This window comes from Diadema setosum, chromosome 14, assembly GCF_964275005.1.
Source record: "Diadema setosum chromosome 14, eeDiaSeto1, whole genome shotgun sequence".
Classification (NCBI taxonomy): domain Eukaryota; kingdom Metazoa; phylum Echinodermata; class Echinoidea; order Diadematoida; family Diadematidae; genus Diadema; species Diadema setosum.
Genome location: NC_092698.1, coordinates 5383703 through 5401364, shown reverse-complemented (window position 1 = coordinate 5401364; position 17662 = coordinate 5383703). Strand labels below are relative to the sequence as shown.

General features: G+C 40.5%; 1 protein-coding gene across 1 annotated transcript; it reads right to left on the bottom strand.

The window, feature by feature from the left end:
- Positions 1-826: 826 nt before the first annotated feature.
- Positions 827-2711, bottom strand: LOC140237889 (beta-1,3-galactosyltransferase 1-like). The gene has a single exon (XM_072317822.1). The coding sequence runs from the start codon at positions 2682-2684 to the stop codon at positions 1323-1325; it is 1362 nt and encodes a 453-aa protein (XP_072173923.1). The 5' UTR covers positions 2685-2711; the 3' UTR covers positions 827-1322.
- Positions 2712-17662: the final 14951 nt, after the last annotated feature.

Below are 17662 nucleotides of genomic sequence, written 5' to 3'. Positions count from 1 at the left end.
ACAAAACATAGCAATAAACACGAAACTGATTTGGTATCATATAAAGCATACCGGGTGAAACATCTTGCTTGAAATATCGCATGGAATGACAATGAAAAACATGAAAGAAAGAAGATAAAATACGCTGTAGTAACTATCCAGTGAATACATATGATTTCTATACCTGCCTTTTCCCCAAAGAGTATAGCCCCTAGTGGGTATGTGACTACACTGATTATCTATTAAAGGAAGGACAATATATGGGTGGGGCCATACACTTTCTTTCCCCATCCAAAACTTGTGAAGTGTGTGGTGGCATAGAACTATTTCACATTTGGGGGGGGGGGGGGGACCGACCATAATGCAAGCAAGAAGCATCAATAGCCATCAAAGACTTTTATTCCCCACCTCATCCACACAATTTGCATGAATTCTCTAGACTAACGGTATTCAACATTGCACTGCATTCAAAATTACATCTTCCTAAGTTGAGGAACAGAAAAGGGATAATTTCTATTCTTCCAATCCATTTTAGTATGGAGTTAACTTGTATTTGGTTTTATGAGCACTTCACAATATATACATGGGGGGGGGGGGACTACTGGTTCATCCGTATTACAGCTCATAAACATATTTCAAAGATACTTGCAAAACATTTTTTTTTTTTTTGCAGAGCAGAAAAACAGGTTGCACTACATAAAAAGTTGTTACCTTTAAACTGATTATATGTCAGACTACTTTATGCAAGCATGGTTTCAGAGAAGCCCATCTATGAATGCACTGTACTACATCGCATCAGGCAAATGTTGATACAGATCAGTATGCAAAAAAAAAAAAAATAAAAAAAAATGACCGCATACACACAAAGAAAGTAGTCTGCTGTGCAGTGGTGGGGTGAGATAATACTAGTAGTCAATTTCAATGGCATAATCATCCTCACCTTTTTCTGTGCATTGCAGGTTTCACAGGTTTCTGCCTGGCACAGTTCTGCCATCAATCTCCAATCTGTTTTACAGATACAGTACATCACACATACATTGTACTTTCCTGAATACCTTCTTTAAAGGTGCAGAACCCAGCCAGGCTAAGATTTCTCTGTGATAGATATATGGGGTTTCTTTTCAAAACACATCACAAGGAAAAAGTGGACACACCCAGTAAGTAGTGAAGATGTATACAGATAAAACATGCACATTATAGTAAGGTACTCTTAAGACATATAAAAAATAGTTAAACATTTGCTACAGACACAGTACTTTGTTTTGTGGTTTTCTATTAGAAAAAAAAAAAAGGGGTTTGTAAGTACTATGTATGATTCCCACATCAAGTACATACAACAGTAATCAGCAGCGATAGCCTTTGACAGTCTTTTGGTCAGTCCATATTCGATTCATTTCAGTTGCAGTGACCATGTGAGTTGTAAATATGCGCTTGTACTTGCAGTACGAGTAAGGGGTCCGCCAGTTGTTGAAGGACTTGTGATTAACTGGCACAACATGCAGCTTATCTAGGCATATTGCAACAAACACATCCTCTAGATAGAGAAAAGGTGTGGAGAGCGAGGTCTGGTAAATTCTGCCGGGCATGTCCCCGGACATCATGTAGCCCGTCCCCGAACAGAATGGCGGGTACTTGCTCCCGGGGTAGGTCTCCCGTGGCATGTACCACTTGCTTTTGGGGTCGCGGATTGGGCCACCGTTTATCACAAAGCCTGTCACGTAGCTGGAGGTCTTTGTGCCAGGCTTGCTCAGGTAGTCGACGATGTTAGCATAGCTGACATACATATCGTCATCTGTCTTCATAACGTAGCTGGCCTGCGGGCAGTGGATGCTGGCCCACTTCATGCCCATGATAGTCTTCAGCGTCAAGTTCTTGTAGGTGTCCAAGAAATCCTCCATCAGGATGTCCTGGTACTGTCGGCTCTCCTGCTCCACTAAACGCTGGTGGGCAGGGTTGCTGTTTTTGGCCAAGAGAAACAGAGTGACGATGGGTTTCCCAGCAATCTCCGCGGGGCTGCCCCAGGTCCTACGTATCGCATTTCGCTGGTCAAAATTTTTGTGGATACTGAGAACTAGAACAAGGAAGAAGACAGGCTTATCGCTGCCATCAGCATTCTTGCACTTGTTTGCCTCATTGATCACGTAATTGTAATTGTGCGGGAATACAACTTCTTTGCCATCCACGTTGCCCCCAGACAACAGCCCCCCAAGGCGGTCTAAGACCCCTTGTGGCTTACCGTCAGCATCCTTCGGTTTCTCTGCCCCTTCTCCCACTAGGCTCTTGCCTGCTGGGTCCTTGTCTTCAACAAGCATGCCATTATCCAGGAGTTTTGACCCCTCCTTGATGGTGGAGCTGGCGTTCGCTAACTTTGTGTCCCCGACTTTGTGCTCCAACGGATTCGACTTGCCCCGGTGGATGTACATATCGGTGGCCTTCCTGGAGTTCTCATGCTCGCTGATGGCCCTCTCCAGCATCACCGTGAGGTTCTGGCCGGTGACTCCGTGTTCCCTCACGGCCTCCTTCACCAGCTGCGATATCCTGTCCTGGTAGTCGTCGCCGACCGCCATCAGGTGCTTGCCCCCTGCCTTGCTCGGGTATTTGGTCTTGCTGAAGACGGAGACGCTTCCCGACATCATGAAATACAGGAAGACATTCACCACGGTGATTGCCAAGAGAAAGAACACATTCCTGGAAACTCGCGTCATGGTGGTGTTCTATTCACATTAACATCATGACAGACCGAATGGACTTTCTACCGCTGCAATAGCGACCCTCTGCAATGAAAAATACAAAGGGGAGAGAGAGGACATTTTTTTAGTTATATGATTCAAATTACACTACTTGTTTCACTCCCTGATTTCTTCATTCAAACCATTCCTTTTACAATGTCACTCTGAGATTAATTCTTGTCTAACAGTCCAAATATAACTCCATCTTCAACTTGTTTTTTCATTTTAAATTTACACTAAAATCATATCAAAATTCAGATCTAAAGTTGCCAAAAAATGCATCTAATTGCTACTCTCTAAATTGCAATGAGACTTAATTCTTGACGAAGAAAGACAAGAAAACCCACACACTTAGTGTATATGTCCCATACACCATAATTGTCCAGACCCACACAGTATGTTCCAACTGGTGTCTTACCCAAACATATGATAACTCTGGATATGTTTGTGTATTCAATTGTTACTTGATTTAAAAAGATGTTATCAGGCACTGCTTTTATGGTCTCCATTCTGTTAGTAGATGCCAGGAAAACATCACTTAACATGTTCCATATGGGAACCTGGTGGCATGTGTATTACGTCTATGAGGATTTCAAAATTAAGTATGGAACAGGTTAAGAGGGTTCAAAATAGTCCCCCCCCCAAAAAAAAAAACAAACAAACAAACAAACAAACAAGAGACCAGCGGGTCTAGCGCTCACCTGAGTATCGCAAGTTCACCTTTCACGCAGTCACTAATCTAAATTATTCATAGCCCTACTAAAATTTGACCAGGCATTCTCAAGTAGAAGATGAAAATGTACAATAAGGGCCCAAATTTTTTAAGATTCCTTCACTTGAGGGGATTGGGGCCCCCTGGGGGCCCTCTGGGTGGGGCATGGTGGCCATTTTGACAAATTGAGATCCTGACCCCCTAGGGATGCTACCTGCCAAGTTTGACAAAAATCCATCATGAGGTTTTCAGGAAGAAGATGAAAATGTACAATTCAGGCCCCCATTTGGACCTTCCCAACCCCCCGCCCTTGCCCCCCAAGAGGGGCACCCCTGGATCTGCTATGAACAAACTTGAAACTACAATCATTAATGTTCTCACTCATAGTATTATCTTAGCTCTATAACTTCTGATTCTAGAGAAGATTTTTAAAGATTCCTTCATTTTGGGGGGTTTGGGCCCCCCTGGGGGCCCCCTGGGTGGGGCATGGTGCCCATTTTAACAAATTGAGATCCTAACTCCCTAGGGACGCTACCTGCCAAGTTTGGTGAAAATGGGTCATGGGGTTCTCAAGAAGAAAATGAAAACGTACAATCTAGGCCCCATTAGGACCCTTCCCCACCCCCCACCCTGTCCCCTGGGTCCCAAGGGGGGCACCCCTAATTCTGCCATGAACAAACTTTAAACTACAGTCATCAATGTACTAAGTCATAGTATTAACTTAGCTCTATCACTTCTGGTTCTAGAGAAGAAGATTTTTACAGATTCCTTAATTTTGGGGGGTTTGGGCCCCCCTGGGGCCCCCTGGCCAGGACATGGTGCCCATTTTAACAAATTGAGTTCCTAACCCCCTAGGGATGCTACCTGCAAAGTTTGATGAAAATCGGTCTTTGGGTTTTCAAGAAGAAGATGAAAATGTAAAAAGTTTACGCACGACGGGTGACGCACGACGCACGACGCACGACGGACGACGGACGAAGGGCGATCGCAATACAGTGTAGCTTGAGCCTTTGGCTCAGGTGAGCTAAAAAAAAAAAGGAAAAAAAAAAAGAAGAAGAAGACGAAGAAGAAGAAGCAGAAGTTGCCAAGGGGGGACACCCCCCCCCCCCCCCCCCCGATTGATGAAAACAGTTATGCAACCATATATTCTCAGCAGTGCAGCTAAACTTCCAGATGGTGGACTATACTGAACATCAACATGCATAAACACTCATCACTCTACAAAGGTTTATTCAATACCCACAGCTTTGTTTTTGTCAAGAATTAATATTTTCCCCGTGTAGAAACATAAAATTTCGCAGAGTTGATACTTCCATGTCGACATCTGGAGGAAAAAGTGTCAGCTCTTCCACTTCAAAGCGGTAAAATCAGCATGCCTTGTAAATGTTACCATTATACTGTTCCACTTGAAGAAGTGTTTCCCTGTTAATAGTCCGAATGAATAATGGCAAGTCTGCATTTGATAGTCCAGAATAAAATCATCAAAAGCAGTTTGGCATTAGTATACAATCTTGCTCTAGAAGTCAAATTGGTCCAATCTGTTTAGTCAACAGTTGTGACTGCACTCGAGCAGTTAGAGATGCCAGTCTGACTAATGTTGGAAGCAAAACATGAACTTTCAAGCCAAGTACGTATGCACCACAAAAAACCGGAGACAGAGAATGAACCACAATAATTGGATTTTTACGAAGCGAGACAGCGAGGAGAAAAAGAAAATGGCTGGGCCAAACCCAACAATGTCAATATTCCTTATTTAGATGCAACCTGGAACACAGAATGTGTATTCACTATCTCCCCTCCAGCCCCCCCCCCCCTTGATCACAGTAAGTTATGAATGACTGAAATACCTTGCCAAAATACTGCCAATGTGCTCATGGGGAGTGAGGAGACAGGAAAGGGGATTTTTCCTGTCATATGACATAATCAGCTTCTAAGAGAACAATAAAAATTGACCTCTAAACTGAAACAAAAACCCCACAACTTACGGTGGGTACGATGAGAACTGGGCGACAAGCAATGTCAAGTGTCAGGGCACGCCGGCAGAAAGGATTGTTTCAACTATCAGTCACTGTCATATATATGTCGGTTTGAACAGACATAATCAAATATTTAAACTCATTAGTTCACAAATAATGCTTCATCAATTCAAATCACAAAACATGAGAATGAAAGACAAACAATGTGATCCAGGAGAAGGTAAACCTGCACAGAAAAACTATTTTCACATCGAAAGGAAGTCATTACCAAAAGCTATTTTACAGAAAAGAGCAAAACAAACTAGAAATGTCGCTACAGCGACTGGTTATACCCCCGCCAAACAACATTTCATACGCTTTGGTCAAAAAACTGAGGAAGTAGTTAAATCCGCAAGATCTTTCCTTGATCTTCTGCCATCAATATGCCGTTACCATGGCAACGTACTTTCGGGTACTGTCGAAAAATGCGTCTTGCACATCTACAACCAAAGGCACACATCTGTACCAAGTTTCATGGAAATTGGGCAAAAACTGAGGAAGTAGTTTGCAACACAAAATTTTCCATCATTTTGGCTCATAATATGTGAGCTGTTACCATGGCAACATACTTTTTGTCACTGTCAAGAAATGTGTCATGCTGACCTATATCCTAAGACAAACATTCAATATGAATTCCATGAGAATTGGAAGAACACTGATGAAGCAGTTTTGCCATGAAGCATTTTGCCCTATATTTTACCAATAACATGCCGTTACCATGGCAACGCACTTTTTGCCACTGCGGAAATATGTGTCTTGCACATTAACATATTCAGATGAACATCTGTACCTAATTTCATAAAAATTGATCAAAAACTGTGGGAGGAGTTCGCGACGCAAGATTTGTACCCATTTTTGCCCATAATATGCCGTTACCATGGCAACGTACTTGTCAACGTACTTGTCATGGCAACGTACTGTCAAAAAATACGTCTTGCACATCTACAACCCAAGGCACACATCTGTGCCAAGTTTTATGGGAATCGGTTGAAAACTGAGGAAGTAGTTCGCGACGCAAGATTTGCAACGGACCGACCGCCCGCCCGACCGCCCGACTGTCCGCTGATTCCTATATACCCCCTTCAAACTTCGTTTGGCGGGGGTATAAATATTAAGTGGATTCTCTGAACTCAGAAATTGCTTGGAGTGCAGAGAAGGTACACTTTCAGATTATAATTCTGTCCAACTTTGGGATGAACATAATGTAAATTGCACTTCAATATGGAGGAGACTGTTTCTCTGATGTACAGACTTCCAGAATTGATATGAGTCCATCAAGTTATTGTAAGAGTTGTGGAGTATTCAGACACTGAAATGAGTCTCCATATCAACAGAGCTCTATACCTTGCAAATGTGTATTTCCACAGTAAAGGGGAAACATTTCAGGAATGTCAGACAAAATCGCAACAGTTTGGTCAGTCCAGGTAACACACACTCATATCAAAGTGTAAAAACAGTAATAAACACAGTGTTCAACAGAATTTTAAGGCTGCTATCTATTTTAATCAATATCAGGCCATTTAGTATTTCACATTCATATTCAATACATAAAATGCAGACAACATAACATATAATTTGTCCCAAAATTTCATTTTGTCAAAGAATTCTAATAGATTGCTTGTATGAAACAATTTGGGGGTAAAGTTATAGTGTTCTAAAAGATCATATTGTATTGGGGGAAATGCAAATTGGAAACAGAAAATAATGTGACGTCGCTGAAATGTCCCCTCTTACTGTGGAAATATCCAAATGGCATTTCATACAACCATACTTTGCTATATATTATACACAATCAAGTTGGAAGCATTCTCCCAAATCATTTTCTACTCTTAAAAAACTGTTCAGACTGTGATATAGGCAACCATAATATTGAGAAAAAACAAGTCAATTGGAAAACATTTCCAGATCACGTCTACCACACATGAAATGAGGAATCCATGCATTTGGAAAACATTTTTTTTTTTTTCTTGACTTAAGACAGCTAGGTAAGCATGATATTTGTTTACTAAACACATGTCTTTGTAACCCTTTACAAAGAACCCTTTACAAAGAACCCTTTCTAAACCTGCACTGCCGAGATGTCAATCACTACACAAAGAGAATGATGATAATCTATTGATGATTGTATACATTTTTAAGTGTGATATACAGATAGTGTATTAAAAACTGGGAAATCATGCAGATTGGCATGTAACTACTTGAAGACACAGCAGCTTAGGAAAACATAGATCCTCATTCGCTGCCCACCAGTGTACATTCATAAACCATGAATAGCGTCCATCAGCGAATATTTATAAATGCATCGAAGCTTGCGGCTCATTGTTAATGGTCAACTCCATTCAAGATTCTTTGCTTCTGTGTGTACTTTCACACAGAGATCACTTGATAAATGAAATCTGTACACAATTTATTACAGGAATTCTAAAACATCATCCAAGCGGGGCTAACCTTCCCACTTGATGCTATTCCCGCTGTATCCCATAACAACTTCCTACTTGAACTAATAAGGGCAAAAATCATCAACTGCAGGATAACTGACATGCTTTTTATTGCAGACTGACCTTTACATTTTGCTACATAATTATGATGACATAAATGGTATCACGGGGTACCAAATAAAAATCAGCCATTTTGTTGAATTATTATTATTATTTAAAAAAAAAAAAAAAAGGTTGTACCCTGGGTTGCCAAAAAGAGGAAATTATTTTTGTGCTGGAACTAGCGCGCGCTAGCCAAGTCGTGCTGCACTGCACTGCACTGAAGCACACGCTATTGCTAGCACAGCATGCCATGTAATGCATGCATAGTATAACATGCAGTGGCATGGAAATGACTATGTACAGCTCACACAGTGCATACATTTCTCTGCGGCTATCCTCAAGTTGATGTGAGGTGGCGCTACACAACGTGGTACCCCGGGGTACTACGGTACCCCGGGGTAACACGTGATGCATCATATGGCTAGTGAAGGCTGGTGAAAGTTGGGTGTACGTGTGTGTATGACAGATTGTATGTGTGGGGGTTGATTTTTTTTTTTTTTTTGGGGGGGGGTGGATTTTTAGGGGATTTTTAGATATTCCTCAAGAGGCAATGATGAACCTTTCAGTTACAAAAATACTGTTTAATATTGTGATGCCATTTCCCAAATTGTCAGATTTTACAGAATGAGCTATGTGATGATGTTCAAATGCATGAAAAAACATTGTCAGTCTAGCACACAAATATTTGGAGAATTATGCCCTCATAGAAGTTACGTTTAGACGGGAGCCCTTAACCTCGAAGTTTGGAAACTTCGAGGTTAGAGCTTGTAGTTAGGGACCGTGAAGACGCACTCGTAGTTAGCAAACCTCGAGGTTTGCTTGATGTTTCGAGCCACGAGAAATCTTACGGTTAGCGCTCTAACCACGAGCCGCGGGGGGTCCCCACTCGTAGTTAAGCACCGTGTGGACACAAAAAACAACGAACTCAAAGTTAAGAGTGACCTCGCCGTAAACTCCAGCCCCCACAATTTCCCTATGCTTCCGGGTCAACCTCCCAAACGTAAACCACAAATACACTACACGCGAAAAACCTATGACGCACGACACAACAACATCATCTTTTCTTCCCATGCGCTTGATCTCTGAAACTGAACACGTCGAACTCGCTACTGTATTCTATATTCTTCTCCGATGCTAAAAAAAAAAAAATGTTTTCGACGAATATCTTCATAAAGCCATAAAGTCATCAGTGCAGTGCTATCTCTGCATACCATGACAGAGAAAAAGAGTACCTTTAAGCGAGTCCGACAGGGTTGGACTAAAGAATAAATAGACGCCTTGTTTGCAGTGTGGGCTGAAACTTCCGGTTTTGTGGTTTTAACATCGAGTGGGACCCACTCGTAGTTACGGGGGGGGGGGGGGGGGGGGGAAGCTTAACCTCGAGGTTTCGTAACCTCGAGGTTAAGATTCGTCGTGTGGACAAACGTCGTAGTTAGGGGGCAAGAGCTAAACCTCGAGGTTAGGGCCTGCCGTCTGAACGTAACTAGAGAAAGGATCTATAAAGAACAATTATCACCACACTGATAAAATTGATTGAATGGTTTATTCTAGTATTATTGTCTATGGGAAATATTGAGCATCATTTTGAGGGTGCATTTATCTATTAAAAAATTTTCTGAGGCAGAATCACCATCCGAAACGCGTTTGAAGCATTTTCCGGCACTAGATAAACGCAACCGTGTTTTCAGACGCGTTTAGAAATGCTGTTTTGAAACACCATTCAAAGGGCATTTTGAAAATTGTTTGAGACCACAATCGCCTTTCTGCGAGTAGATAAACTCAATGCCGTTTTGAATGGTGTTTATATCTCAAGGTCAATTCCTAGCTGTTTCCGGTTGTGTTTTCTACCCATTATTTGCGTGTGAATGATGAGGCATGTATGGTGGTATGCAGTTGACCTTTACTTCCTGGGTCGAACGGCGCAAAGCAGCTGCGCAGTGACAACATTTGAATCGCGATTGATGATGGTTAGATAAATGCTGCACCCAGAGAATCGCGTTTCAAACCACGCTCACAAGCACCGTTCCAAACACGTTTTGAAACATGATTCTCTCTCTCAAGTTAGAGAAATGCAGCCTGAAGCACTTTAATACCCCAATTACACACTGGGCTCAGGAGTGCTCCAGGAGCTTTCCTGATGCACTTCGACTCATGCCCCTATGATCGGTTACACACGAGAGAAAATTCGTAACTTGAATCATCATTGTAATGATGATTGCAATTCGTCTTCAGAATTATCGAACCTTACACACGAAAACTCGAAAACTGTGATTAGAATTCGAATTCGAATTTCGCACCGTAATTTGAGTGAAACTTTACTGGAATTCACTTCCGGACTAGAATTTGAATTCGTGACTGTGATTAGCATTCGTGATTCTAATTTGCTTCCACACGTGCTAAAAATTTGTCATTAGAATTATTTTTCACTGGAATCATCATTCAAATGACGAATTTTTGACCATGTGTAACCGCTCCATGTTATGCTCATACAGACACTTGATGCCCGCCGAGACCATACGCAAAGTGGCTAAGAGGGTATAACTGCCAAGGTGACCTTTGACAGCTTCAAGCATAAAAGTGTACTATCACAAACTGTACGCATACCACTTCCGAAGAGCTGTAATCGGCAGCGATTTTATACAGAGCTTACTGTGGTTCTGAAGCACTCCTGAGCCTGGGATCAAGAGGGGAATAACTTTGGAGCACTTCAGTTCCTGACTGTCTGTTCATACAGAGCTTAGAGGGGTTCAGGAGTGCTCCTGGTGCACTCTAAAATGCCCTGTATAAATGGGGAGTTATTGTTTACTATCACCCCATTTTGTTCTTGTGTAGCTTCATATCTACACAACATCAGAGACTCTGGTAGCATGCAAGACAATGCAGCTTCTATGTAATACAAGACTAATGTTGATTCATGATACCGTCAACATCACTTGCGCGCTCAAATGGTATCTAAATATGTGTTATTATTTCATTAAAATTATATTTTTTTAAACTATTTTTCTTCAGACTACACGAATAAGTCCACAAAAAACTTCCAAAGATTCTGCCAGTGACATCATCCGTCAATCATTGCAACAGTAACTAATATGATTAACAAAAGACCATCAAATTCCTGTTTCTCTACACTGAGCATAACTTGCATGTTTCTTAGACCCCGTTTACAGTGCGGGGCTGGGCCGAGCCGAGGCCGAGCCCCGCAATTTTGTCCGTTTACACTGCCGGGCTCGGCCGCGTTTTTGATTCAAACCTTTCAATATTTTGTCGTAGTGGCGCTCTGCTTGTAAACAAACGCAATTTGGTATTATCTGGTTTTCAGACCCTTTGCAAACTGAATTCCGTGGCGACGAGTCGCCGTTCGGGCAAAGGCCTTTGCCAAAGGAAAAAATCCTTTGCAGGACAAAACCACTTGAACTATACTAGTTTTTGACGTTGAGGGGGTTAATATCCTGAATAGCGAAATAGTATAGGCAGAGGGTTTGGAAGCCAGACTAAAATTGGCCGCGCATTTTGGCCCAGTTTGCGTTTACACTGAGAAAAGGCCGGGCTCGGGCGCGGCTGAGACCACCTCCAGAGCGTGGCCAAATGCGAGGCCAATTTTGGCCTTGCATTTGGCCTTTTGCGCGTTCACACTGAAATGAAGGTGGGCTCGCCGCGGCCGAGCCTTGCACTGTAAACGGGGTCCATGTCACTAGTATGATTAACCCGTTGACAAAGGGCTGATTTTGCTACAACAGGCATTTCCCATAGACATCTGCACAAGTATACTTCAGACTGGTCTTCCATGGGTCAACAAAACACAATGCAGGGAAGCATGCACGCTATTCTCGGTTTCAGGGAAGCTGCATTCCAACGTCTTTTGTTATTCATATTAGTATTTTAGAAATGATTGATGATGTAACACGCAGAATCTTGGTTTAGAAGTGTTTTTTTTTTTTGTGGCATATCCAAGTAATCTGAAGAAAAGCAGTAGAAATAACATAATAGCATATCTTGTATATGGCACATATAGGTTTACATTTTATATTCTTTAGGCCATATTAGTGATGATCAGGGCATTATTAATCGATACAAATCAACACGCATTTGCACTGCATTGGTCCTTTAACTGTAGACAATGGTGAATTGAGCCTTTATAAGATTACAGTCAACCATGACTCCATTATGTCATCACTAGGGCATGTGTGGTGAAGCAAATTACATTGTGGTAGCATTTTTAACATGGCACAGGGACACATGTGGCACCCACCAAAACAGAGCCAACAGGGATGTAGCAAAGGCCTCCAATTCTTTCTGCCGTGAATAACAGAGGTACAATTTGTATAGCTCTCATTTGCATGATAATTATAGTGCGGGTCACATACAGTGATGTGCTGATCACAGCAGAGATGTCAAGAGTACTGAAGAGACTCATACAATGGGCCGAATGCATAAAACAAGCAACTGCTTGTAAGCAATTGCTTCAAGTAAAAATTGTAAGCAAAAATTGCTAGCAAGAACTAGCAAAAGGTATGTTTTATGCATACATTTTTAAGCAAACACTTGGTCTCTAAGCAATTGCTTGAGGGCAGCAAGCAATTGCTTGTGCTTGCTAGCAAAAGCTTCTGCTCGGAAGCAATTGCTTGTTTTTATACATACGGATTCAAGTAAAAGGCTAGCACAAGCAATTGCTAGCGTTTATGCATCCGGCCCAATGTACCAGTCTGGTCTTCAGCTTCCACTGACTGTCAAGGGGAATCCATGCTGCACATGTGACTACTGGACTATGAGGAGGGTTCACAGTCTTGGAAAAAAAAACAAACAACAACAAATAAAATGGTGTCTCAGAAAGATGCTGTGGACATGTCTGAGAGCCTCATAATAAAAAAAGGAGATGAATTTCTGATCTTTGATTTTTTTTTATTGGTGCCATGAACTGTTACTGGCCAGTCTTGAAGGCACTGGGTTCTCACAAAAATACTGTCCAGTCTTGCTCATTATATATTGGAATTGCAGCTCTTGAACCTCTTTGCTATTACATATAACCTGATAAACCACCATTAGTAATAGAATTTTATTTTTATTTATTTCATTTTATTCTATAATCAATTTAATTTATTTTATTCCATAATTATCTTATTTCATTTCATCTTATTTCATTTTATTTATTTTATTTAATTCATTTTATTTTATCCATTCTATTCTATTTTATTTCATTTTATTATTCTTTTATTATTATTATTATTTTCATTTCTAATTATAAGGCTTTGAGTGAGTGCCATGGGTGAATGTAGGGCAGTGGCGTGTCTAGGGAAAACGGCGCCCGGGACAAGCGCGAAAATTTCTGAAAAAATGTTCAACCCCAACCCCATCCTGGTAGGGACTTTAAAAAAAAACGTTCACATGATATGATTTTTCCGGCACTTAAAAGGGTTTTTTTGAGGGTGATTTATGTAATAAATTTTGATATATTTTGGCGAGCGAGCGCAGTGAGCGAGCCGAAAATTAGTTGTATTGCAGCTTACAAAACATGAAATTCTTGTCATTTTTTGGTTATTTAATCTTACAATTCTAATCAAGATATAGTGACGGGCCTAAAGGTAATGATTTATACCAACAAACTGAGGACTTGAAAAAATACTCTAAATTAAAACGAGCGAGTGAGCCGAAATTTGTATATTTCCATGTCATCATTACGTTTTGTTCTTATCTTGTTTGATTTGGGTTTTTTTGGTCCCCCCGTATGTTCGAAACCGTTGGTGGCCTCTTTTGATCCAATCGGCAATCGCTTCAGAACGAAAGAAATTGCAGCCGCTGCTCCGTGTAACATTTTGCCTGCTAAATATAAAATGACATACGTGTGAACACAATAGACATTGTCATTTTGTTCGCATCATCACATTTTGTTCTTATTTCTCTTTTTTTTTTTGATAAATTTGTGTATTTCAGCTAACAAAACATGGAATTCTTGTGTGAACACTATAAACATTGTCATTTTGTCTGCGTCATCATCATGTTTTGTTTTTATCTTGTTTGATTTGGTTTTCTGCCCCTTCCCCCCCCCCCCCCCCCCATTCTCCTTCCCCCCATCCGGGCGAGGTTTGTTTGTTTTGGGTTTTTTTTTTTTTTTTCTTCTTCTTCTTCTTCTTCTTCGTTTTTTTTTTTCCGTTTTTTCGTTTTTTGGCGCCCCCAAGGAGTGGCGCCCGGGGCACGTGTCCCCTTGCCCCCCCCCCCCCCCCCCCCGATACGCCAGTGATGTAGGGACATAACACAAAATCAATCCAGCAACTTGATCTTGGCAAAGCATTTCATGGCATGATTGAACAGTACCATGTATCAGTCATGATTATAAGCTGCATTTCAGTATTAAATGGAAAGACTGTTGGGTTAGCAAGAGCTATCACCAGATTATTCATTAAACCTTCTAGAGAAATATATACCACTTGTACACCTGCCATCTGCAGCAAAAGCACACTGCAGGCGAGCAAGGTAAAATAGGATGTGAAAAGCAGACTCAAGAACAGATGGTGAACTAAAGTAACTAGACAGGTCTTCAAATCCCTTCTCGACCATTTTCGGAGAGTGAAGAAGGACATCTTGAGCTTTAGCAGTCTAACAATACATGTGAAACATATTCCAAGTCATGATTAAAGTTGGGGACTGTTCGTGCTTGAACGCTGGTCACCACCTGCCATTCCATGCAACAGCTGTGTTGGAAATTCTCAACCAGTCACTTTTTTTTTTTTTTTTTTTACTTTCCATAAATGCATGCATGCAAGAGTACTATATGTTTTTGCATGGCTACAACACATGTAAATATGCATCCAAAGAGTATCCATTCTTTTTTTCCACACCATATCTATAATACCTGTACACAATATAAATTGAGATAAAATCTGCCTCCCCAAAGCCTGCTAAAAAGATCAAAGCATTTACACAATAAAAACCAGCAATATTTAATTGAAAAACTGCTGGCATTTGGACCAGGACTGACAAAAAATAAAAAATAAAGAAAGAGGTTTGAGAAACAAGACCCTGATATCAAAAGCTTTTAGATACACAAAACTAATTTGCTACAAGCAACAAATATATATATTCTAAACACATTTTATATCAGGAATACATTCTTCAGGCTATCTAAGAGGGTTTTTGCACCTTGTAAAAACCACCCTGCTGTTTACCACTGTTCCTATTTACCTTGTGATAGTGAGGGGTTAATATTGAATAACATTGACTAAAATACAAAGAGATAATATGTGGTGACTAACTCACACTATAAAAAGCCTACACTCAGATGCTGGACACTTGTGTAACTTACTTCATTATAAATCACTATGAAATCACTGAACAATTTGCTACTGGCTGCATGGTTTTGAAATACTGGATGCACGATTTTCGGGCTTGCATCTATGGCAAGCCAAAAGGAGAAGCCAAAAGGGGAGTGCATCCAGTAAATTGGCCATCGGGGAACATTTATAACTGAAAAATTGATTTTTAGCAAGAAAATTGTCCCCATTCTATTACACAGATGACGCATGTCTTTTTGTGTGTTAGTTGCAAAAGTGTGCATGCGGTAACTATGGAATTGAGCATTCCACAGATACCTTATGCACACAATTCCGACTGACGCACTCAGGCCTGTGCACCAACCCATTTTTTCTACTGGTCCAACGTGCATGTCGCAGCCGTAGGCACTAAATTTTTCAAGTTATTACTGGTCCATTCCTGAAAAAGTTACTGGTCCGACAGTGATTTTTACTGGTCATTCAGGGACCGTCGGACCAGTGTCAGTGTGCAGCTTTGAGTAATCGTTAGGTCAACTTCCACAAAGTAAGAAAAAAAAAAATAAGCAACAATACTAACCAAAGTACTGAATGATTTTACTTGGTGATTCCCCGTACATACACAGTAGTGTGTTCTGCATTTGATGTACTGAACTAGCTGTTGTAATGCCCAATTTTATTTCGTTATGGCCCTAGAGCATGTTAGCTTTGGATCAAACAATTATTTTCTAATGATTGGTTGAAAAAGCTTTGTAATGTATTTTAGATTGTTTGCATGCTTGAAACTCTGTGGTATACTACTTGTGAAATGTTACTGTTGAATGCAATACATACTTGTGACGAACAATCAACTCACACAAAATACAGGTATTCAGTAGCCATACAAGAGCTTGAATACCTGCTATGGGCAACTCTTTTGGTGTAATGGCTACTACGTTTTTCAATATCTGATGACTGGCTCTGTGGCAGGAGGCTGGATACCAGAAGAGCACAAGACTACAAGACCAGATTCCCTTCTTTTGTTTAAATTTTTTGATCCAAACTCTTAACAATAATTGTACTCTGTCTAATTCTGAGCTTTGGGTAAACACTATGGGCCTCCATGCCTCAAAATCAGTGCCTCCAATAGTACTACTTTCGCATCACCTCTGCTCATTGAGCGCACAGGTGCAGTTATAACTGGAAACTGTCAAGGCAAAGTATGTTCGATTACTAAAGTTGCCCATAATTCAGCACTGGCATGGATTGATTTATTTTGATTTAATTTTCATTTATTTATTTATTTATCTTTTTAAAATTAGTCTCTTTTCGTGCATTGTTGATTTCACAGGTTTTTATACATGCCATTGGGCATTGTTATTTTCGTGGTTCAAAGGAAATTCATGAAATTAACAAAAATAAAACCACCACGCAAATTTCATGTCACTGCTTCACAGTATATTTCTAGGAATTTGTTCTGAGGCATGAAATGTAAAAATCTGGCCAATTATCCTAAAATGGCATGATCGTTGCTGTATCTTTTCATGATCACAGCACTTTTCCACAAAACAGTAATAACATTTTTAGTCTGTCCGAGTGAAAGTGTGTTATTGCCAAATGAAATCAAATTAATCATGATTTCCTCTAGATCTGTATATAAATACAAAGCGAAACACAGTTCAAGCATATTTGCCACTGCAAGCAATTACATGTATTTATAAAGATGTGATACAATGATTTGCAATTTCCTGAAATGTTACCTTATTCTTGGCAGATGTAAAAAGGCAAACATCACTGTAGTGTTTGAAACTAAACACATTATTTTATGCTTTTTTACAAGTTTGGAAATTATCCATTATGGTAGGATATCATCTACACGTAAATTTGCTTTAATCTTCAATTTCATATAAACATGAATAATACAATGGCATCACTATATCAAATAAGAATTGAATTACAACTTGAATTTATAAACAGGATGTTTCTTAAAGGCCACATAGCGACTAATTCCTCGACAGTAAAGGACATTATAATTATATAAATCACCATTAACACGAGATATGAAACTCGTCAGACTGACGAGTTAGGTGATACGCTTGGGGTCATCAGATGTCGGTCATCTGTGATCGACAAGGAGAAGAATGTGATATAGGCACATTGAAGTTATATTGAGCGTGCATGCAAAACCGTTTCTCTAACCTCTCGGCCACGGGACATCCACGGAAATGGTAAGGCAAAAAAGAAATGTATAGATATTACAGGGAGAAAAGTCAATGCCCACTCAACCAACGTGGCCGCGTGAACATGTATTGCATTGCTAGACGGAAATGCGGCCTTGTAACTACTGATGTCGCTATGCCATTTCTGGCAACTTGGGAAAAATATGTGCCGTAAACATAAAACCTATAATCGGCTGGTTTTGATACCTTGCCTTTAATCACAATTT